At 45.7% G+C, this 23,134-nt stretch overlaps 1 protein-coding gene across 2 annotated transcripts in view; it reads left to right on the top strand.

Annotated features, from left to right (window-relative positions):
* Positions 1-23,134, top strand: part of LOC129521283 (adhesion G protein-coupled receptor E2) — a 45,237-nt gene that overhangs the window by 3,888 nt on the left and 18,215 nt on the right. For both annotated transcript variants that reach the window (XM_055342574.1, XM_055342575.1), the window contains exons 4-14: positions 250-405; positions 4,029-4,175; positions 4,619-4,765; positions 5,751-5,806; positions 5,932-6,009; positions 6,410-6,587; positions 11,405-11,512; positions 11,679-11,902; positions 12,116-12,295; positions 22,278-22,475; positions 22,758-22,993. In XM_055342574.1, the coding sequence (XP_055198549.1) occupies positions 250-405; positions 4,029-4,175; positions 4,619-4,765; positions 5,751-5,806; positions 5,932-6,009; positions 6,410-6,587; positions 11,405-11,512; positions 11,679-11,902; positions 12,116-12,295; positions 22,278-22,475; positions 22,758-22,993 (1,708 nt within the window). The remainder of the gene's footprint in view (positions 1-249; positions 406-4,028; positions 4,176-4,618; positions 4,766-5,750; positions 5,807-5,931; positions 6,010-6,409; positions 6,588-11,404; positions 11,513-11,678; positions 11,903-12,115; positions 12,296-22,277; positions 22,476-22,757; positions 22,994-23,134) is intronic.

Below are 23,134 nucleotides of genomic sequence, written 5' to 3'. Positions count from 1 at the left end.
TAGCTCCCATTCTAAAACAACAGAGTATCTGAATCTAGGTGCCCTCAGATCCAACCAGAGAGTAGAGATGAGCAGAGCAGGTAGCAGGCTTTCTAGAGCAGCTGGCTCCAGCTCAGACCTGCTCCAGGAATGCCACCTGCAGGCTGAGTTCTCTCCAGTCCTGTTGGCAGAGTCAGGCTGGAGGTCAGGCCTCTGCCCTGCAGGAACTCACACCTTTGGGAGGTGACCCTTTCCCCTGTTGTGTTCCAGACATTGATGAGTGTGGACCACCCCCGTTGGTGTCCTGTGGACGGTTAGCAGACTGTCAGAACACAGAGGGGAGCTACCACTGCATGTGCAGCCCGGGATACGCACTTGCTTCTGGGGCAACGACGTTCATGAATGAGAGTGAGAACACATGTCGAGGTAGGAACCTCCCTACATCTTCTATCTCTGCATCCATGAGGTTTAGGATCACTCACCCCACTTTCTCCAGGCTCAGAGAACACTCTGGACATCTACTCGGCATAATGTTTTTTCCAAACTCCAAGACTCAGAACCCTCTGCAGAGAGTCACTTCTGTAATTTTGGAATATCCTCCATGCCCACCTGGCATTTTCTTTTTTTTTTTTCTTTTCTCTTCTTTTATCTATTTATTTTCAAATTTTATTTATTTATTTATTTTTTAAAGACTTTATTTATTTATCTATTCATGAGACACACACACACACACACACACACACACACAGAGGCAGAGACACAGGCAGAGGGAGAAGCAGGCCCCATGCTAGGAGCCTGATATGGGACTCAATCCTGGGACTCCAGGATCACTCCCCTGGCCGAAGGCAGGAGCCAAACCACTGAGTCATCCAGGGATCTTCTATTTTCAAATTTTATTTAAATTCCAGTTAGTTAACATATAGTATAATAGTTTCAGGTATAGAATTTAGTGATTCATCACCTCCATACAACATCCCCTGCTCATCAGGACAAGTTCCCTCCTTTGTCCCCATCACCTACTTAGCCCATCGCCCACTCACCTCCTGTCTGGTAACCAGCAGTTTATTTTCTATAGTTAAGAGTCTAATTTCCTGGTTTGCCTCCCTCCACTGCTACTCATCTGTTTTGTTTCTAAAATTCCATATATGAGGGCCATCATATAATATTTGTTTTTCTCTGATTGATATATTTCACTTAGCATAATATGTTGTAGCTCCATCCACATCATTGTTAATGGCAAGATTTCATTATTTTTGATGGCTGAGTAATATTCTATTGGGTATGTACACCACATCTTCCTTGATCAATCATTAGCTGATGGACATTTGGGCTCTTACTATAGTCTGGCTATTGTTCGTAATACTGCTATAAATACTGGGGTGCATGAATCTCTTTGAATCAGTTTTGTGTCCTTTGAAAAAATATCTAGTTGGCATCTTATTTTCATAAAATAAGCAAAATAAGCTTTATTTTCATAAAGCAAAAGAGAGAGATGGCATCAAGATACTTCACAATTGGAAGCATGTGTGTTCCAACACAATATCCATCTTGTTCACCATCATCAATGACTGCCATGATGAGTCCTGCCCCCACTGTAGTCCACATGGGCTTGGCCACACTGGGAGCCCTGTCATACCCCTGGGCCCTGAAGGATCAGGGATACTGTCCAGAAACATGGGAGGAGGGATATTTGAGGCAATGCCCGTTGTCCCCTGCTGGCCCTGCTCCTGGCCAACAACTCCATCTGGAGAAGAGGCTTCCTGGCATATTGACATGGCTTTTCATGCTTGGCCTCTATCTATTACCCCATGCAAGGTTCTGTCTGACTGTCCCTAATAATTTCAATTCACTGAACTGTGGCAAATATGATCAGCATCTGGGATGTTGTTGTGTTGGTGGTGGGTAGGGTCATGTGGACCAGCCCTCAATACTCAGAGATTCAAGTGAATGGAAGAGGCTGCCATCTGGACCAAATGGCAAGAGAGGTCATATTGGGGACCACTGCCCCAGACTGATGGTCTTCCAAGGGGGTCAACACAAGTCCCAGGATGACTCAGACCAGTTGGGGACAGAAGATGAAGGCTGAGCCCATTTGTAGGGCCCACAGGTCCATGTCCTTTGTAGAGACACAGGGCCAAGAAGACAGAAACATCTTCCACCCCTCACTATCAGCACATGACCCCATTCCAGCTACTCATCCCCTGCTTAGTGCTGGTCTTACTCAGGTGTGGATTCTCACCACTTCCTGCCAGTCAGGGAAGGTCTTCTTGGGAATCAGAAAAAGTCACCTTCATCACCTGAAGGTCACTTGGCTGAACATAACCTCCTTGTCCACCTCAGCTTGGTGCCCACTGTCTAGGTGGCCCTGGACTGTCTGGCATCATCTTTATTCTCCCTTCCTCTGTAGAAAGTTTTCTTCTGAGGAGGCTGGCCCAGGTTTGGTCTTGGTCCATTTCTACAGAGCTGGAGTCTCAGAGACATAGTGGATGAGGGAGGGCTGTCTTGCTGGGTCACCAGGATTCCAAGGGGAAGTTAGGCAGCAAGAAGTTGCCCTGGAAAATTAGGAAAAAACCATCGCTGGGATCTCAGATAGTTCTGCTTGGGGAACACAGCATTTGCCCTGCACTTGGTTCTGAGGAAGGCCCACCCTGGACTTGTCTAAGTCCTCAAAATGGGACTAGATGGCCATGAGGTCCCTGCCTCAGCTGGGAGCTGCCATGAGAGGCCAAGGGAACCAGAACTGGCAGACAGGGAGGACTTAGGCTGATTCCTGCCACATCTGGACAACAGAACATCAGGGCCACCATACTGGCCCATAGGATGCCTCTGTGTAAATTAGAAAAAGCACACACTCATTGAAGTTGAGAAAGCAGGGGCTTCCAGATTTTTCTATCCCAGAAAACAGGTGTAGGCATCCATCACCCTCTCCTTTCTCCTGAAGATGTGGATGAATGTCAGCTGAAACCCAGACTGTGTAAAAGCCGCGGCATCTGCACCAACACCAAAGGCAGCTATACCTGCAAGTGCCCGCCTGGCTTTGAGCTCAATCTGGGCGACCTGAATCTGTGCACAGGTAGAGGCCCTGGAAGATGCTGTGAGGCTGTGCTGGAGTTGGGGAGAGGCCGAGGAAGATCCCGCAGCCCCAGGCGGAGAGAGAAGACCCTCAGTTTCCAGAAACACTGGGGGTTTGATCTGCCCAAGGATTCACCTCCCCAGAAGATACCACCACAGAGCAGGGAGGCAGCAGGGCCTTTCAGGCCTGGGGTTCCATTGTGGAGGTTCCAGAAGCTATCTGGGTCCCCCACTTGCCCCTGTTCATCTGTAACACTCAAGCAGGAAGTATCTCTATATCTCTGAGAAGAGAGCCTCAATTTTGAGCTGAGGAGGAAATGAGTAAGAGCCTTGATTGGGAGGTCCAGTTCCCATGACTCTGTTTCCCTCTTTGCCATAGTTATTGCCTGAAAATGGGGGATAGTGTCCCTGCTGAGCTCATCTTGAAGGAAGATTCCATGAGGAGGTTTGGCAGTGGAGAGGCAGCCATACTTTCAGGAATGGTGCGTGCTCAGTGCAGGCAGTGAGGAGACAGGAAACCTGGCCTGGGTAGGGCAGGGCTGACCCTCTGGGATATGTTCTAATAAGGACAGGGATGCAGCTTGGGATAGCATTTGTGCCATTCCCGAGCCCCCATCAGTCAACACAAGGGCATCTCAGTGTCACAACCTCCCTGGTTAGAGGCCCATCACAGCCTCCCCCCTTTATCCACCCCCACAATCCCCACCATATGTGAAGAGACTTAGCTTTGTCTGGAATGACACATATTCCTGGTTCTCCCCTGTCCACTTTGCAGGGAAATTATGCAGTTTTTACAGAGGAAAATGCTATCATTACATTTATATTGACAGGCTAGGTGGCTGGTACATGGTGTGTGTGTGTGTGTGTGTGTGTGTGTGTGTGGTATTCTTGATGTAAAGAGCTAAGGAGTCTGAGAGTAGGGAAGGAAGGATGGCCAGCGAGGGGAGGAGACTCTGACCATCTGGTTTTGTCCTCAGATGTGAATGAATGTACCTCGGGGCAGAACCCATGCCACAACTCCACCCACTGCCTCAACCACATCGGTGGCTATGAATGCCGCTGCCGCCCGGGATGGAAGCCGGTTCCTGGATCCCCCAATGGCCCAAACAGCACCGTCTGTGAAGGTCCAGAGCTCAGACGCCACATCCTGGAGACCCACACTCAGAACATCTGATCACATATTCAGTGACATCCACACAAACCAAGCAGCATGAACCCTGGGGGTGTCCTGCCCTACCAGGCATTAATTCCTTTGAGACTGCATGGTAAAAGATCTGGGGTTTCCCGGGGAAGGAGCTGGGGTACCAAGGAGCAGGCTCCTTGGAGACCCCAGGCAGCAGCTAATTACTAACTGGGGCAAAGGTATTTCTATATTCACAACCTGCACATCAGTACAGGGATCACATGCTAGGTGTCAGGCTTCCGCACACTTCCCATAAGCCCTGCATCACCAGGATGTGGGGTCAGCAGGTGATATCACCTCCCATCAATGGGAGACACTAACACAGGAAACAGGAGCAGGGCATGGAGAGGAAAGGTGTTCTGATTCCCATCTTTGTGCCCCCAGATGTGGACGAGTGCAGCTCCGGGAAGCATACATGCCATCACTCCACCTTCTGCATCAACACTGTGGGCTCCTACAAGTGCCGCTGCCACCAGGGCTGGAAGCCCAAACCTGGATTCCAGGATAAGCAACTGAACACCACCTGTGAAGGTACCTGGTCTCACCTGACCCCAGAATCCACCCCGACACAGACACACTCTTTTTTTTTTAAGATTTATTTATTTATGAGAGAGAGAGAGAGAGAGAGAGAGAGAGGCAGAGACACAGGCAGAGGGAGAAGCAGGCTCCATGCAGGGAGCCCGACGCAGGGCTTGATCCCAGGATCCCATGATATCGTGCCCTGGGCCAAAGGCAGGCGCTAAACCTCTGAGCCACCCAGGGATCCCCAGACACACTCTTTTTTCTTGTATATTTTTTTAATTTTTTTATTTATTTATGATAGTCAGAGAGAGAGAGAGAGAGAGAGAGGGGGAGGGAGAGACACAGGCAGAGGGAGAAGCAGGCTCCATGCACTGGGAGCCTGATGTGGGATTCGATCCCGGGTCTCCAGGATCACGCCCTAGGCCAAAGGCAGGCGCCAAACCGCTGCGCCACCCAGGGATCCCTTTTCTTGTATATTTTTTAATTGAAGTTTGATTTGCCAACATATGGTATGACACCCAGTGCTCATCCCATCAAGTGCCTCCTCAGTGCCCGTCACCTAGTCACCCCAACCCCATGCCCACCTCCCCTTCCACTACCCCTTGTTCATTTCCCAGAGTTAAGAGTCTCTCATGTTCTGTCTCCCTTTCTGATATTTCCCACTCATTTTTCTCCTTTCCCCTTTGATCCCTTTCACTGTTTTTTATATTCCCCGTATGAATGAGACCATATAATGTTTGTCCTTCTCCTATTGACTTATTTCACTCAACATAATACCCTCCAGTTCCATCCATGTCGAAGCAAATGGTGGGTATTTGTCATTTCTAATGGATGAGTAATATTCAAATGTATATATACACATCTTCTTTATCCATTCATCTTTCAATGGACACCGAGGCTCTTTCCACATTTTGGCTATTGTGGACATTGCTGCTATAAGCATTGTGGTGACACAGATACAGACACTCTTACAAGTAATGAAAATCTGTTCTAGCCCCTGCAGAGATATCCTTCCCCAACTGGACCCCACCCCCTGGAATCAAGAGCCAGGTGAGTGGCCCCAGCAGGGACCAGGAGGCAGGCATCCCTCTGTGCAGCCTGCCTGGTCCACCCATTTTCCCCAAGCTCCCACATCCACATGTGAGGATCTCTGACCTCTCTCATCTCTATTCTAGAGACTCTCTAATTTCTTTGAAAGAGTCCAAGAGCTGCACAGAGACTTCAAGCCAGCCTTGGCTCAGGAAACCATCCAGGTAAGGGCACACCCCAGGAGGGGCAAGGTGGAGGCATCCCATAGAGGCCTGGGAGCAGGAAGCCCCAACATAATGTCGCCTCTCTGAGGCCCTGTTTCTCCCAGGGTGGATGGGAAGAGCAGACATGCAGACATTGGTACATTGGTAACAACATTGGTTGTTAACACCCACCTGAGCCCATAAATGACTTTTCTTCCTGCTGTTTGTGGACATTGGGCTAATTTCATTCTTGGTATTTGTGAAAAAGGGTTGACTATGTGTGGCTGGATTGTAGAGGCAAAGACCCAGGGACTCTGAATCAGTAACACCTTTATCTACCAATGAGTCTCCAGGGTCTGTTTCTGGGGTTGTGTGGGCAGGGTCTTCATGACTCACTAGCTCTGTGTCCTCATTCCTCTAGGACCTAATACAGGAGGTAGATGAGCTGCTGGAGATTCCTGGGGATCTGGTGGCCCTTCCCCACTCAGAGCAGCATTGTGTGGCCACTAACCTGCTTGTTGGCCTGGAAGGTGTCCTCAGAAATGTAAGCCAGGCCCTGCCCAATGGGCCATGGACCTTCAATGCATCTGCACGCACAGGTAAATTCTGGAGTCTGCCCCAGGCTCCTGCTCTGTCTGTTCCCCACCTCATTTGTCCCCCGAATTCACTGGAGGGAGTGAATATATATGTATCCCTCAGTGTTACATCCATAAACCAGTCAGTAAGAGATTAAATGAATAAAACCAAATATTACACATTTTTATTGTAATATAAGTTATCAGCAGATGATATAATTATAAAGAATTTAAGATAAAATAGAAACATCTTCATGAGAAGACAATTTGCTAAATTTTTAAGAAAAAAATTGATATTATCTGATAACTAAGTATGATTTATTTTATTCAGGTAAAACTCATGTATCATAAAATTCAACATTTTGAACAAAAGATACAGTTCAGTGGCACTTGTACACTCACAGAATTGTACAACTATCACCTCCATTTCTAGAATATATTCATCACCCCAAAGTAATCAGTGTACCCATTACACAGTCATTTCTCATCTCTCTGTCACCAGCCCCTGGCAGCCACCAGGCTGTTTTCTGTGTCTGCAGATTTGCCTATTCTGGACATTTCATATCTATAGAATCTTGTAATAAGTTACTTTATAGTTTGGCTTCTTTCACACAGCATCATGGTTTCAAGGTGAATCCATGTTGTAGCATTTGGCAGTATTTCTTTCCTTTTTACAGTTGAATAATATTCTATCATTGTGAATAGAGCACCTTTTGTGAATCCATTCGTCTGCTGACTGACCTTTGGGTAGTTGCCAACATTTCACGATTTTGAATAGTGTTACTATGAATATTGGTGGACAAGTTTTTGTTTGAGTAACTGTTCTCAGCTCTTTACATACATACATAGGAGTGGAATTTATTTTCTTTTTTGAAAAATTTTTTTATTGGAGTTCAATTTGCCAACATATAGCATGACACCCAGTGCTCATCCCGCCAAGTGCCCACCTCAGTGCCCATCACCCAGTCACCTCAACCCCCCACCCACTTCCCCTTCCACTACTCCTTGTTAATTTCCCAGAGTCAGGTGTCTCTCATGTTTTGTCACCCTCACTGATATTTTCACTCATTGTCTCTCCTTTCCCTTTACTCCCTTTCACCATTTTTTATATTCCCCAAATGAATGAGACCATATAATGTTTGTCCTTCTCCGATTGACTTACTTCACTCAGCATAATACCCTCCAGTTCCATCCACATCAAAGCAAATGGTGGGTATTTGTCATTTCTAATGGCTGAGTAATATTCCATTGTATACATAAACCACATCTTCTTTATCCATTCATCTTTCGATGGACACCGAGGCTCCTTCCACAGTTTGGCTATTGTGGACATTGCTGATATAAACATCGGGGTGCAGGTGTCCTGCCGTTTCACTGCATCTGTATCTTTGGGGTAAATCCCCAACAGTGCAATTGCTGGGTCATAGGGCAGGTCTATTTTTAACTCTTTTGAGGAACCTCCACACATTTTTCCAGAGTGGCTGCACCAGTTCACATTCCCACCAACAGTGCAGGAGGGTTCCCCTTTCTCCACATCCTCTCCAACATTTGAGGTTTCCTGCCTTGTTAATTTCCCCATTCCCACTGGTATGAGGTGGAATCTCATTGTGGTTTTGATTTGTATTTCCCTGATGGCCAGTGATGCAGAGCATTTTCTCATGTGCTTGTTGGCCGTGTCTATGTCTTCCTCTGTGAGATTTCTGTTCATGTCTTTTGCCCATTTCATGATTGGATTGTTTGTTTCTTTGCTGTTGAGTTTAATAAGTTCTTTATAGATCTTGGATACTAGTCCTTTATCTGATAGGTCATTTGCAAATATCTTATCCCATTCTGTAGGTTGTCTTTTAGTTTTGTTGACTGTTTTTTTTTTAAATAATATTTTATTTTTAATTGGTGTTCAATTTGCCAACATACAGAATAACACCCAGTGCTCATCCCGTCAAGTGCCACCCAGTCACCCATACCCCACACCCTCCTCCCATTCCACCACCCCTATTTTGTTTCCCAGAGTTAGGAGTCTTCCATGTTCTGTCTCCCTTTATGATATTTCCTACCCATTTCTTCTCCCTCCCCTCTATTCCCTTTCACTATTATTTATATTCCCCCAATAAATGAGACCATATAATGGTTTGTCCTTCTCCGATTGACTTATTTCACTCGGCATAATACCCTTCAGTTCCATCCACGTTGAAGCAAATGGTGGGTATTTGTCGATTCTAATGGCTGAGTAATATTCCATTGTATACATAAACCACATCCTTTTATTTATTTATTGTTTTGACTGCTTATTTTTATTTTTTTTAGTAATAAATTTATTTTTTATTGAAGTTCAATTTGCCAACATACAGAATAACACCCAGGGCTCATCCCGTCAAGTGCTTCCTTCAGTGCCCGCCATCCAGTCACCCCCACCCCCCACTCTCCTCCCCTTCCACGACCCCTAGTTCGTTTCCCCGAGTTAGGGGTCTTTATGTTCTGACTCCCTTTCTGATATTTCCTACCCATTTCTTCTCCCTTCCCTTCTATTCCCTTTCACTATATTTATATTCTTAAAGGGGGATTTTAAGAGTCCCCCTCAAAATTTCTTGCAGAGCTGGTTTGGAGGTCACATATTCTTTCAGTTCCTGCCTGTCTTGGAAGCTCTTTATCTCTCCTTCCATTCTGAATGAGAGCCTTGCTGGATAAAGTATTCTTGGTTGCATGTTCTTCTCATTTAGGACCCTGAATATATCCTGCCAGTCCTTTCTGGCCTGCCAGGTCTCTGTGGAGAGGTCTGCTGTTACCCTAATATTCCTCCCCATAAAAGTCAGGGATTTCTTGTCTCTTGCTGCTTTGAGGATCTTCTCTTTATCTTTGGAATTTGCAAGCTTCACTATTAAATGTCGAGGTGTTGAACGGTTTTTATTGATTTTAGGGGGCGATCTCTCTATTTCCTGGATCTGAATGCCTGTTTTCCTTCCCTGATTGGGAAAGTTTTCAGCTATGATTTGTTCAAATACATATTCTGGCCCTCTGTCCCTTTCGTTGCCCTTGGGAACCCCAATTAAACGAAGGTTTTTCTTCCTCAAGCTGTTGTTTATCTCTCTTAATGTATCCTCATGGTCTTTTAATTGTTTTTCTCTTTTTTCCTCAGTTTCCCTCTTTGCCATCAACTTGTCTTCTATGTCACTCACTCGTTCTTCCACCTCGTTAACCCTCGTCGTTAGGACTTCTAGTTTGGATTGCATCTCATTCAACTGATTTTTAATTTCTGCCTGATTAGATCTCAGTTCTGCAGTCATGAGTCCCTTGAGTCCTTTATGCTTTTTTCTCGAGCCACCAGTAGCTGTATAATAGTGCTTCTGAATTGGCTTTCTGACATTGAATTGTAATCCAGATTTTGTAACTCTGTGGGAGAGAGGGCTGTTTCTGATTCTTTCTTTTGAGGTGAGGTTTTCCTTCTAGTCATTTTGCTCAGTGCAGAGTGGCCAAAAACAAGTTGTATTGGGAAAAGGAGAAAAAGAGAGGAGAGAAAGAAGGAAAGAAAAGAGAAAAAGAAAAAAGGGGGAAAAAAGAACAAAAGAGAAGAAAAAGGGAAGAAAAAGGAAAAAAAAAGGGTGGGGAAAGCAAACAAATCAAAAAGCAAAACAAAAAAAAAAACAAACAAAAAGCAAAAAGGAAAAAACAAAAAACCAAAAAACACGGGGGAGTATCTTCTGATTCTGTAGACTTTAAGTCCCTTGACTTCCCCTGGAACTGGTCCGTCCAGCTGGTCTTCTGGGGGAGGGGCCTGTTGTGCTGATTTTCAGGTGTTAGCACTTGGGGGAGCTGCTCTGCCCCTGCCTGCTGCCGGGCTCAGTCCAGGTTGTTTACCCCGTGAGGCCCCAGGAGGAACAGCCCCAGTGGCGGGGCCAGCTCTGCAGCCCTGGATTCAGCCTCCGCAGGAACTCCAGAGCTCTCCGTCTGCAGGGCCTGGGGGCTCCGGGGCGGGGCCGCTGATCTGCTCAGCTCGGGGCAGGAGCGTCCTTGCTGTCCTGGGCCCTCCCGGCCTCTGCCTGTCCCGGGGGGAGGCCGGATCCTGGGCTGTGTCCCGGCGCCCTGTGCTCCGGGGCCTGCGCTGTGGGATTCGCGCTCCCGCCCCGCAGCCCCCTCCCTGGAGCCGCCGCCCGAGCCCCTCCGAGCTGCTCCGGTTGGTCCCGCCGTGCGCTGCAGCCCTTAGGGAGCTCGGCGCACTCTCCTGCGCTCGCAGGTGTCTGTTAGTGTCCCCGGGTGCCCGAGGGCATCCCCGCCCTCCTGGGTCCTGCTCCAACTCCCTGCGAGCCCCTTTCCGCCCGGGAAGGTTGGTGCAGCTCCTGCTTCTCCGGGACGGGGCTCTCCTGTCCTGGGGACACTCGCCCCGGCCTCAGCCCGGCTCCTCGCGGGGCCCCTCCCCCTTGGACGCCTTTTGTTTCTTTCTTTTTTCCCCCCGGCTTCCTACCTTGATAGAAGCTCGAACTCTCCTTACTGTAGCATTCCAGCTGGTCTCTCTTTAAATCTCAGGCCGAATTCGTAGATTTTCAGGATGATTTGAAGGTTATCTAGGTAATTTGTTGGGGACATGTGACTTGGGGACCCTACTCTTCCGCCATCTTATTATTTTCTATTATTTTGTAGTTTGTATGTCTCTAGGAATTTTTCACTTTCATCCGTTTGTTGGTGTCCAGTTGCTCATAGTATTTTCGCATAAACCTTTATAAATTCAGTGTGTGTGTTTTCGTGTGTTTGTGTGTATGGAAACACACATATAAAATAATGATATTATAGCAGCTACTATAGGCAGAATTACTAACCTACTTCTCTTATATAACTCCTACCACTCATAGACTTGTCCCTGGAGGTGCAGGAGGAAGGATACAGAAATGTCACTTTGAGTCAGAATCTGGCAAAGATGATGCTGAAATGGGATGTGGTGCACAAATCTGGTGACTCAGGTAATGGCTGAGATGGGAGGAAGGTCACAAGTTGCCCCAGGATGTGACAGGCAGGGAACTGAATGATAAAGCGAAAGGGGATGTTTAGTAGGCCACAAAGAGTGCATCTGAGGAGGACAGGGCTCTGTTGTGCACCCCAAGGTTTCAACATGGTCTTGTCCTGCAGGTCCTTCTGTGGTGGGCCTCCTCTCTACTCCAGGAATGGGCAAGTTGCTGGCGGAGGCTTCCCTGGTCCTGGAGCCTGAGAAGCAGGCAGTTCTGCATGGGGCACCCAAAGGCTTGCCGCAGGGAGTCTCCCCTGTCCTGCTCTCAGACGTCATCTCTGCGTTTATGAGCAACAAGGTCACCCAGAAGCTCAGCTCCCCTGTCACTTTCATCTTCTCTCACCATGTGAGTGCTGGTGCATGGGGCTGTGGATGTGGAAGGAGCCTGGAAGGAGCCTGGGTCCTGGGCACAGCTTCGCTGCCTAGCTCACCCTTGAGGTTCTGCAGGGAGGTCCCCCATGAGTGCATCATTCCCCCAGGAAAGCCCTTTGCTAGCCAGCTTTGGATAAGCATTTCTGAGCACCAGAACCACTGGCTCCCACCTATGCTCTTCCTACAGTCAGCGACCCACGAGCCAAAACTAAAGGTGTTCTGTGTCTTCTGGGAGCACACTCAAGATGAATGTGGTCATTGGTCCACCAGAGGCTGCACAATGGTGGACAGTGGAGACACCAGCACCACCTGCCAGTGCACTCACCTCAGCAGCTTTGCCGTCCTCATGGCCCACTATGATGTGCAGGTGAGAGCCCTGAGAGGGACTGCATCCCTTGTCTATTGCTTTGTAACATATTTCCTCCATGTAGGGGTTTAGAAAAATAGAAATTTATATCTTGTGGTTTCTTCAGAGCAGCAGTCAGGCATGGTGTGGCTCAGTTGCTGTTCAAGGTCTTATAAGCCTGAAATAAGCCAGAGCTGCATTCTCCTCTAAGGCTCAGATTCCTCCTTGAGCTCCCTAGTTACTGGTAGGTTTCAGTTCCTTGCAGTTGTAGGGCTGGGGTTCCACTTTCTAGCAATCTCTGAGCACGAGATCATGCCTAGCAACTAGGGGCTACCTGCATTCCTTCTCTCATGGGCTCTTAGAGTGTATCGGCATTTCTTCTTTTTTAAAAAATTTTATTTATATTGAATTTAGTTAAAATTCACTGTATTTTCAGTTTCAGGGATAGAATTTTTTTGATAGTATTTATTTATTTATTTTTAATAATAAATTTACTTTTTATTGGTGTTCAATTTGCCAACATACAGAATAACACCCAGTGCTCATCCTGTCAAGTGCCCCCCTCAGTGCCCGCCACCCAGTCACCCCCACCCCCCCGCCCTCCTCCCCTTCCACCACCCCTAGTTCATTTCCCAGAGTTAGGAGTCTTTATGTTCTGTCTCCCTTTCTGATATCTCCTACCCATTTTTTCTCCCTTCCCCTCTATTCCCTTTCACTATTATTTATATTCCCCAAATGAATGAGACCATATAATGTTTGTCCTTCTCTGATGGACTTACTTCACTCAGCATAATACCCTCCAGTTCCATTACGTTGAAGCAAATGGTGGGTATTTGTAATTTCTAATGGCTGAGTAATATTCCATTGTATACATAAACCACATCTTCTTTTTTTGATAAATTTATTTTTTATTGGTGTTCAATTTACCAACATACAGAATAACACCCAGTGCTCCTCCCGTCAAGTGCTCCCCTCAGTGCCCGTCACCCATTCATCCCCACCCCCACCCTCCTCCCTTTCCACCACCCCTAGTTAGTTTCCCAGAGTTAGGAGTCTTTATGTTCTGTGTCCCTTTCTGATATTTCCCACACATTTCTTCTCCCTTCCCTTATATTCCCTTTCACTATTATTCATATTCCACTAATGAATGAGAACATACAGTGTTTGTCCTTCTCCGATGGACTTACTTCGCTCAGCAATATACCCTCCAGGTCCATCCACGTTGAAGCAAATGGTGGGTATTTGTCGTTTCTAATGGCTGAGGAATATTCCATTGTATACATAAACCACATCTTCTTTATCCATTCATCTTTCGATGGACACCGAGGCTCCTTCCACAGTTTGGCTATTGTGGACATTGCTGCTAGAAACATCGGGGTGCAGGTCTCCTGGCGTTTCATGATCAGGGATAGAATTTAGTGATTCATCAGCTGCATATAACACCTAGTCCTCATTATATCAAGTGCCCTCCTTAATGCCCATCACTCAATTACCCCATTCCCTTATACATCTCCCCTCCAGCAACCCTGTTTGTTTCCTTTAGTTGAGTCTCTTGCTGTTTGCCTCCCTATTTTCCTCTTATTTTATTTTTCCTTCACTTCGCCTATGTTCATCTGTTTTGTATCTTAAATTCCAGATATTAGTGAAATCACATGGTATTGATCTTTCTCTGAGTGACTTATTTTGTTTAGCCTAATACCCTCTAGTTCCCTCTATGTTGTTGCAAATGACAAAATTTCATTCTTTTTGATGGCTGGGTAAACATTACATTGCTTATATAATCCTCCTCTTCCTTATCCATTTATCTGTTGATGGACATCTGGGTTCTTTCCATATTCTGGCTATTTTGGCCATTACTGCTATAACCATTGGGGTGTATGTGACCCTTTGAATCATTATTTTTGTATACTTTTGATAATATCTAGAGGTGCCATAGCTGGATGGTAGTATAACTTTAACTTTTTTTAATTTTTTAATTTTTTTAACTTTTTTTTAATAAATTAATTTTTATGGTGTTCAATTTACCAACATACAGAATAACACCCAGTGCTCATCCCGTCAAGTGTCCCCCTCAGTGCCCGTCACCCAATCACCCCCACCCCCCGCCCTCCTCCCCTTCCGCCACCCCTAGTTCGTTTCCCAGAGTTAGGAGTCTTTATGTTCTGTGTCCTTTTCTGATATTTCCCACACATTTCTTCTCCCTTCCCTTCTATTCCCTTTCACTATTATTCATATTCCCCAAATGAATGAGAACATACACTGTTTGTCCTTCTCCGATTGACTTACTTCACTCAGCACAAACCCTCCAGTACCATCCACGTTGAAGCAAATGGTGGGTATTTGTCGTTTCTTTTACTTTTTTATTTTTTTTTAATAAATTAATTTTTATTGGTGTTCAGTTTACCAACATACAGAATAACACCCAGTGCTCATCCTGTCAAGTGTCCCCCTCCGTGCCCGTCACCCATTCACCCCCACCCCCCGCCCTCCTCCCCTTCCACCACCCCTAGTTCATTTCCCAGAGTTAGGAGTCTTTATGTTCTGTCTCCCTTTCTGATATCTCCCACACATTTCTTCTCCCTTCCCTTATATTCCCTTTCACTATTATTCATATTCCCCAAATGAATGAGAACATACACTGTTTGTCCTTCTCCGATTGACTTACTTCACTCAGCATAATACCCTCCAGTTCCATCCACGTTGAAGCAAATGGTGGGTATTTGTCGTTTCTAATGGCTGAGGAATATTCCATTGTATACATAAACCACATCTTCTTTATCCATTCATCTTTCGATGGGCACCGAGGCTCCTTCCACAGTTTGGCTATTGTGGACATGGCTGCTAGAAACATCGGGGTGCAGGTGTCCCGGCGTTTCATTGCATCTGAATCTTTGGGGTAAATCCCTAACAGTGCAATTGCTGGGTCGTAGGGCAGGTCTATTTTTAAGTCTTTGAGGAACCTCCACACAGTTTTCCAGAGTGGCTGCACCAGTTCACATTCCCACCAACAGTGTAAGAGGGTTCCCTTTTCTCCGCATCCTCTCCAACATTTGTTGTTTCCTGCCTTGTTAATTTTCCCCATTCTCACTGGTGTGAGGTGGTATCTCATTGTGGTTTTGATTTGTATTTCCCTGATGGCAAGTGATGCAGAGCATTTTCTCATGTGCATGTTGGCCATGTCTATGTCTTCCTCTGTGAGATTTCTCTTCATGTCTTTTGCCCATTTCATGATTGGATTGTTTGTTTCTTTGCTGTTGAGTTTAATAAGTTCTTTATAGATTTTGGAAACTAGCCCTTTATCTGATATGTTATTTGCAAATATCTTCTCCCATTCTGTAGGTTGTCTTTTAGTTTTGTTGACTGTATCCTTTGCTGTGCAAAAGCTTCTTATCTTGATGAAGTCCCAATAGTTCATTTTTGCTTTTGTTTCTTTTGCTTTCGTGGATGTATCTTGCAAGAAGTTACTGTGGCCAAGTTCAAAAAGGGTGTTGCCTGTGTTCTCCTCTAGGATTTTGATGGAGTCTTGTCTCACATTTAAATCTTTCATCCATTTTGAGTTTATCTTTGTGTATGGTGCAAGAGAGTGGTCTAGTTTCATTCTTCTGCATGTGGATGTCCAATTTTCCCAGCACCATTTATTGAAGAGACTGTCTTTCTTCCAGTGGATCGTCTTTCCTCCTTTGTCGAATATTAGTTGACCATAAAGTTCAGGGTCCATTTCTGGGTTCTCTATTCTGTTCCATTGATCTATGTGTCTGTTTTTGTGCCAGTACCACACTGTCTTGATGACCACAGCTTTGTAGTACAACCTGAAATCTGGCATTGTGATGCCCCCAGATATGGTTTTCCTTTTTAAAATTCCCCTGGCTATTCGGGGTCTTTTCTGATTCCACACAAATCTTAAAATAATTTGTTCTAAGTCTCTGAAGAAAGTCCATGGTATTTTGATAGGGATTGCATTGAACGTGTAAATTGCCCTGGGTAACATTGACATTTTCACAATATTAATTCTGCCAATCCATGAGCATGGAATATTTTTCCATCTCTTTGTGTCTTCCTCAATTTCTTTCAGAAGTGTTCTATAGTTTTTAGGGTATAGATCCTTTACTTCTTTGGTTAGGTTTATTCCTAGGTATCTTATGCTTTTGGGTGCAATTGTAAATGGGATTGACTCCTTAATTTCTCTTTCTTCAGTCTCATTGTTAGTGTATAGGAATGCCATTGATTTCTGGGCATTGATTTTGTATCCTGCCACGCTACCAAATTGCTGTATGAGTTCTAGCAATCTTGGGGTGGAGGCTTTTGGGTTTTCTATGTAGAGTATCATGTCATCGGCGAAGAGGGAGAGTTTGACTTCTTCTTTGCCCATTTGAATGCCTTTAATGTCTTTTTGTTGTCTGATTGCTGAGGCTAGGACTTCCAATACTATGTTGAATAGCAGTGGTGAGAGTGGACATCCCTGTCTGGTTCCTGATCTTAGGGGAAAGGCTCCCAGTGCTTCCCCAATGAGAATGATATTTGCTGTGGGCTTTTCGTAGATGGCTTTTAAGATATCGAGGAAAGTTCCCTCTATCCCTACACTCTGAAGAGTTTTGATCAGGAATGGATGCTGTATTTTGTCAAATGCTTTCTCTGCATCTAATGAGAGGATCATATGGTTCTTGGTTTTTCTCTTGCTGATATGATGAATCACATTGATTGTTTTACGAGTGTTGAACCAGCCTTGTGTCCCGGGGATAAATCCTACTTGGTCATGGTGAATAATTTTCTTAATGTGTTGTTGGATCCTATTGGCTAGTATCTTGTTGAGAATTTTTGCATCCATGTTCATCAGGGATAGTGGTCTTTAATTCTCCTTTTTGGTGGGGTCTTTGTCTGGTTTTGGAATTAAGGTGATGCTGGCCTCATAGAATGAATTTGGAAGTACTCCATCTCTTTCTATCTTTCCAAACAGCTTTAGTAGAATAGGTATGATTTCTTCTTTAAACGTTTGATAGAATTTTCCTGGGAAGCCATCTGGCCCTGGACTCTTGTGTCTTGGGAGGTTTTTGATGACTGCTTCAATTTCCTCCCTGGTTATTGGCCTGTTCAGGTTTTCTATTTCTTCCTGTTCCAGTTTTGGCAGTTTGTGGCTTTCCAGGAATGCGTCCATTTCTTCTAGATTGCCTAATTTATTGGCGTATAGCTGTTCATAATATGTTTTTAAAATTGTTTGTATTTCCTTGGTGTTGGTAGTGATCTCTCCTTTCTCATTCATGATTTTATTAATTTGAGTCTTCTCTCTCTTCTTTTTAATAAGGTTGGCTAATGGTTTATCTATCTTATTAATTCTTTCAAAGAACCAACTCCTGGTTCTATTAATCTGTTCCACAGTTCTTCTGGTCTCAATTTCGTTGAGTCTGCTAGAATTTTAATTAACTCTCTTCTTCTGCTGGGTGTCGGGTCGATTTGCTGTTTTTTCTCTAGCTCCTTTAGTGTAAGGTTAGCTTTTGTATTTGAGTACTTTCCAGTTTTTAAATGGATGCTTGTATTGCAATGTATTTCCCCCTCAGGACTGCTTTTGCTGCATCCCAAAGATTTTGAACAGTTGTATCTTCATTCTCATTAGTTTCCATGAATCTTTTTAATTCTTCCTTAATTTCCTGGTTGACCCTTTTATCTTTTAGCAGGATGGTCCTTAACCTCCACGTGTTTGAGGTCCTTCCAAACTTCTTCTTGTGATTTAGTTCTAATTTCAAGGCGTTATGGTCTGATAATATGCAGGGGACGATCCCAATCTTTTGGTATCGGTTCAGACCCGATTTGACCCAGTATGTGGTCTATTCTGGAGAAAGTTCCATGTGCACTTGAGAAGAATGTGTATTCAGTTGAGTTTGGATGTAAAGTTCTGTAGATATCTGTGAAATCCATCTGGTACAGTGTATCATTTAAAGCTCTCGTTTCTTTGGAGATGTTGTGCTTAGAAGACCTATCAAGGATAGAAAGAGCTAGATTGAAGTCACCAAGTATAAGTGTATTATCATCTAAGTATTTCTTCACTTTGGTTAATAATTCGTTTAAGTATTTGGCAGCTCCCACATTCGGGGTTATATATTGAAGATTGTTAAGTCCTCTTGTTGGATAGATCCTTCAAGTATGATATAGTTTCCCTCTTCATCTCTCACTACAGTCTTCGGGGAAATTTTAGCTTATCTGATATAAGGATGGCTACCCCTGCTTTCTTTCGAGAACCATTTGAATGGTAAATGGTTCTCCAACTTTTTATTTTCAGGTTGTAGGTGTCCTTCTGTCTAAAATGAGTCTCTTGTAGACAGCAAATAGATGGGTCCTGCTTTTTTATCCAGTCTGACACCCTGCGCCTTTTGAAGGGGTCATTAAGCCCGTTCACGTTCAGAGTTACTACTGAGAGATATGAGTTTAGTGTCATCATGATATCTATTTAGTCCTTGTTTTTGTGGATTGTTCCACTGAACTTCTTAAAGGGGAATTTTAAGAGTCCCCCTTAAAATTTCTTGCAGAGCTGGTTTGGAGGTCACATATTCTTTCAGTTCCTGCCTGTCTTGGAAGCTCTTTATCTCTCCTTCCATTCTGAATGAGAGCCTTGCTGGATAAAGTATTCTTGGTTGCATGTTCTTCTCATTTAGGACCCTGAATATATCCTGCCAGCCCTTTCTGGCCTGCCACGGTTCTGTGGAGAGGTCTTCTGTTACCCTAATATTCCTCCCCGTGAAAGTCAGGGACTTCTTGTCTCTTGCTGCTTTAAGGATCTTCTCTTTATCTTTGGAATTTGCAAGCTTCACTATTAAATGTCGAGGTGTTGAACGGTTTTTATTGATTTTAGGGGGGGATCTCTCTATTTCCTGGATCTGAATGCCTGTTTTCCTTCCCTGATTGGGAAAGTTTTCAGCTAGGATTTGTTCAAATACATATTCTGGCCCTCTGTCCCTTTCGGTGCCCTCGGGAACCCCAATTAAACATAGGTTTTTCTTCCTTAGGCTGTCGTTTATTTCCCTTAATCTGTCTTCATGGTCTTTTAATTGTCTGTCTCTTTTTTCCTCAGTTTCCCTCTTTGCCATTAACTTGTCTTCTATGTCACTCACTCGTTCTTCCACCTCGTTAACCCTCGTCGTTAGGACTTCTAGTTTGGATTGCATCTCATTCAACTGATTTTTAATTTCTGCCTGATTGGATCTAAATTCTGCAGTCATGAAGTCTCGTGAGTCCTTAATGCTTTTTTCTAGAGCCACCAGTAGCTGTAGTAATAGTGCTTCTGAATTGGCTTTGTGACATTGAATTGTAATCCAAATTTTGTAACTCTGTGGGAGAGAGGACTGTTTCTGATTCTTTCTTTGAGGTGAGGTTGTCCTTCTAGTCATTTTGCTCAGTGCGGAGTGGCCAAAAACAAGTTGTATTGGAACACGGGGGAGTATCACTGGTCCGTCCAGCTGGTCTTCTGGGGGAGGGGCCTGCTGTGCTGATTCTCAGGTGTTAGCACTTGGGGGAGCTGCTCTGCCCCTGCCTGCTGCAGGGCTCAGCGGGGGTTGTTTACCCCGTGAGGCCCCAGGAGGAACAGCCGCAGTTGCTATGGCAACTCTGGAAGCCTGGATTCAGCCCCCGCAGGAACTACGGGGCTCTTCGTCCCGTTCTCAGGGCCTGGAGGCTCCGGGGCGGGGCCGCTGATCTGCTCAGCTCGGGGCAGGAGCGTCCTCGCTGTCCTGGGCCCTCCCGGCCTCTGCCTGTCCCGGGGGGAGGCCGGATCCTGGGCTGTGTCCCGGCGCCCTGTGCTCCGGGTCTGCGCTGTGGGATTCGCGCTCCCGGTCGCGCAGCCGCCGCTCTGCGGAGCCGCTCGAGCCCCTCCGAGCTGCTCCCGGAGCCGCGCAGCCCCCTCCGCGGAGCCGCCGCCCGAGCCCCTCCGAGCTGCTCCCGGAACCGCGCAGCCCCCTCCGCGGAGCCGCCGCCCGAGCCCCTCCGAGCTGCTCCGGCCCCGCCGTGCGCGCTGCAGCCCTTAGGGAGCTCGGCGCACTCTCCGGGGCGCAGGTGTCTGTTAGTGTCCCCGGGAGCCCGAGGGCATCCCCGCCCTCCTGGGTCCTGCTCCAACTCCCTGCGAGCCCCTTTCCGCCCGCCCGGGAAGGTTGGTGCAGCTCCTGCTCCTCCGGGACGGGGCTCTCCTGTCCTGGGGACACTCGCCCCGGCCTCAGCCCGGCTCCTCGCGGGGCCCCTCCCCCTCGGAGGCCTTTTGTTTCTTTATTTCTTTTCCCCGTCTTCCTACCTTGATAGAAGCGCGAACTCCTCTCACTGTAGCATTCCAGCTGGTCTCTCTTTAAATCTCAGGCCGAATTCGTAGATTTTCAGGATGATTTGAAGGTTATCTAGGTAATTTGGTGAGGACAGGTGATTTGGGGACCCTGCTCTTCCGCCATCTTGCCCCTCCTCCTAACTTTAACTTTTGAGGAACCTCTACACTGTTTTTGAAAGTGGCTGCACCCATTTCCATAACCACTATAGTATAAGAGGGTTCACCCTTCTCCACATCTTTGTCAACATCTGTTGTTTCCTGGGTCGTTAATTGTAGCCATTCTGACAGGCATGAGGTGGTATCTCCTTGTGGTTTTGATTTGTATTTCCTTGATGGCGAGTGATGTGGAGCATTTTTTCAGGTGCTTGTTGGCCATATATGTCTTCTTTGGAGAAATGTCTGTTCATGTGTTCTGCCCATTTCTTGACTGGATTGTTTGTTTTTCAGGTGTGGAGTTTGATATGTTCATTATAGATTTTGGATATTAGCCCTCTATCTGAGAAGTCTTTTGCAAATATCTTCTCCCATTCTGTAGGTTGTCTTTTAATTTCGTTGACTGTTTCCTTTGCTGTGCAAAAGCTTTTTATTTTGATGAAGTACCAAAGGTTCATTTTTGGTATTTTTTTTCCTCTTGCCTTTGGAGACTGTCTAGCAACAAGTTGCTGCAGCAAGATCCAAGAGGTTGTTTCTTTTGTTTTCTAGAATTGATGGATTCCTATCTCACATTGAGGTCTTTCATCCTTTTTGAGTTTATTTTTGCATATGGTGTAAGAAAGTGGTCCAGTTTCATTCTCCTCCATGTGGCTGTCCATGTATCCCAACACATTTTGTTGAAGAGAATATTTTTTTCCATTGGATATTGTTTCCTGTTTTGTCAAAATCAGTTGGCCATAGAGTTGAGAATCCATTTTTGGGTTCTGTATTCTGTTTCAGCGTATTAGCATTTGTAACCTGTAGCCAGGAGGAGAAGCTCCCTCACCTCAAATGCTCTCATACTTTGAGTCTTTTTCTTCAGGAGAGCTCAGAGTTTTTGAGGGCTCACTGATTTGGCCATCCTTCCCAGGATAAAATGCCTCCCTAAAGTCAAGTGACATAGGACCCAAATTCCACCTGCAAAATCCTTTCACCACAGGACCCAATCTGGCATTGACTGAAAATCTGGAAGAAAGTGTATGTACACATTCTATCATTCATTGCCAAATTAGAGTTCTGCTTATCACTAGAGTCTTTAGGGCTGGAAATCTGTAGACAAGGGCTCTCAGGGGCTGCAGAAGGATGATTTTGTGGTGGCAGAGGTCCAAGGGGGCCAGGAATGCCAGTGAGTGTAGGTGGGTTAGGAACTATGTTTGCCTGCTCCCCTGGTTAGGTAAGCTGGTTACTTCCTCTGGATTACCATAACCAAAGACTTACTTAGGTGATCTGTAAAGTAAAATAAACTGTTGTGAGTTCTGGGGCTTTGTCTTGAGTGAGGACCCTCCTATCCCTCTATTCTTGTAGGCTCTGAATTAATCACGTCAGAATCCCATAGAGTTCTAGCATTCTGAACCCAAAGGAACTACTCTCAATAACATAACAATTTTACCTGGTTCCTCCATTCTTGACGTTGCTCTGTCAATAAATAAAATTAAAAATGATGGAAGAGTCATTCCCCCATATAGGGAAAATATAAGTATAATGTCTTCATTGCTTCTCTTGGCTGGGTCCCAGGAAGAGGATCTTGTGTTGCCTGTGATCACCTATGTGGGGCTGGGCCTCTCTCTGCTGTGCCTCCTCCTGGCAGCCCTCACCTTCCTGCTGTGCAAAGCCATCCAGAACACCAGCACCTCCCTCCACCTGCAGCTCTCGATCTGCCTCTTCTTGGCCCACCTGCTCTTCCTCATGGCCATTGACCGGACCGAGATCAAGGTAGTGTCATGTTCACAGAGGAGACCCTGTCCCGTCCCAAGGATTGCTCAGTTCACAGTACCATACTATATTGGTACATTAATAAAATGGCCTTGGGTTCTGGGGAGGTTAGAGGGGGTAAGTAGCCTATTCCACATTGACTAATGAACTAGAAGACAAACCTTCTGCTAAGAACTCTACCATATATAGGAGCACTCACTTCAATGGCAAGGTATGGCACAGGTCCTGGGCCCACCTCCTCTCTGAAAAATCCCTCCTGGTGGCACTTTTCTCCTCCCCCAGGTGCTGTGCTCCATCATCGCTGGTGCCTTACACTATCTCTACCTGGCCTCCTTCACCTGGATGCTGCTGGAGGGTCTACACCTCTTCCTCACTGCACGCAACCTGATGGTGGTCAACTACTCCAGTGTGAGCACGCTTATGAAGAAGCTCATGTACCCTGTGGGATACGGAGTCCCGACTTTAATTGTGGCCATTTCTGCCGCATCCAGGCCTCACCTCTATAGAACACTCACCCGGTAAATGCAGATTCTCTACGTGATCATGACCACCACTGGAATCAAAGTAGCACTTTTTATTATGCCAGAGAATAATGGAGAGAAGGCATAGGAAGTAAGAATTCTTAGGAAATCTTTTTAGTGGAAAATGATAAGAGTTAA

Source organism: Nyctereutes procyonoides, unplaced genomic scaffold (assembly GCF_905146905.1).
Source record: "Nyctereutes procyonoides isolate TBG_1078 unplaced genomic scaffold, NYPRO_anot_genome, whole genome shotgun sequence".
NCBI classification, from domain to species: Eukaryota; Metazoa; Chordata; class Mammalia; order Carnivora; family Canidae; genus Nyctereutes; species Nyctereutes procyonoides.
Note: the sequence above shows the minus strand (reverse complement) of the source record. Positions and strands in the feature narration are given on the sequence as shown.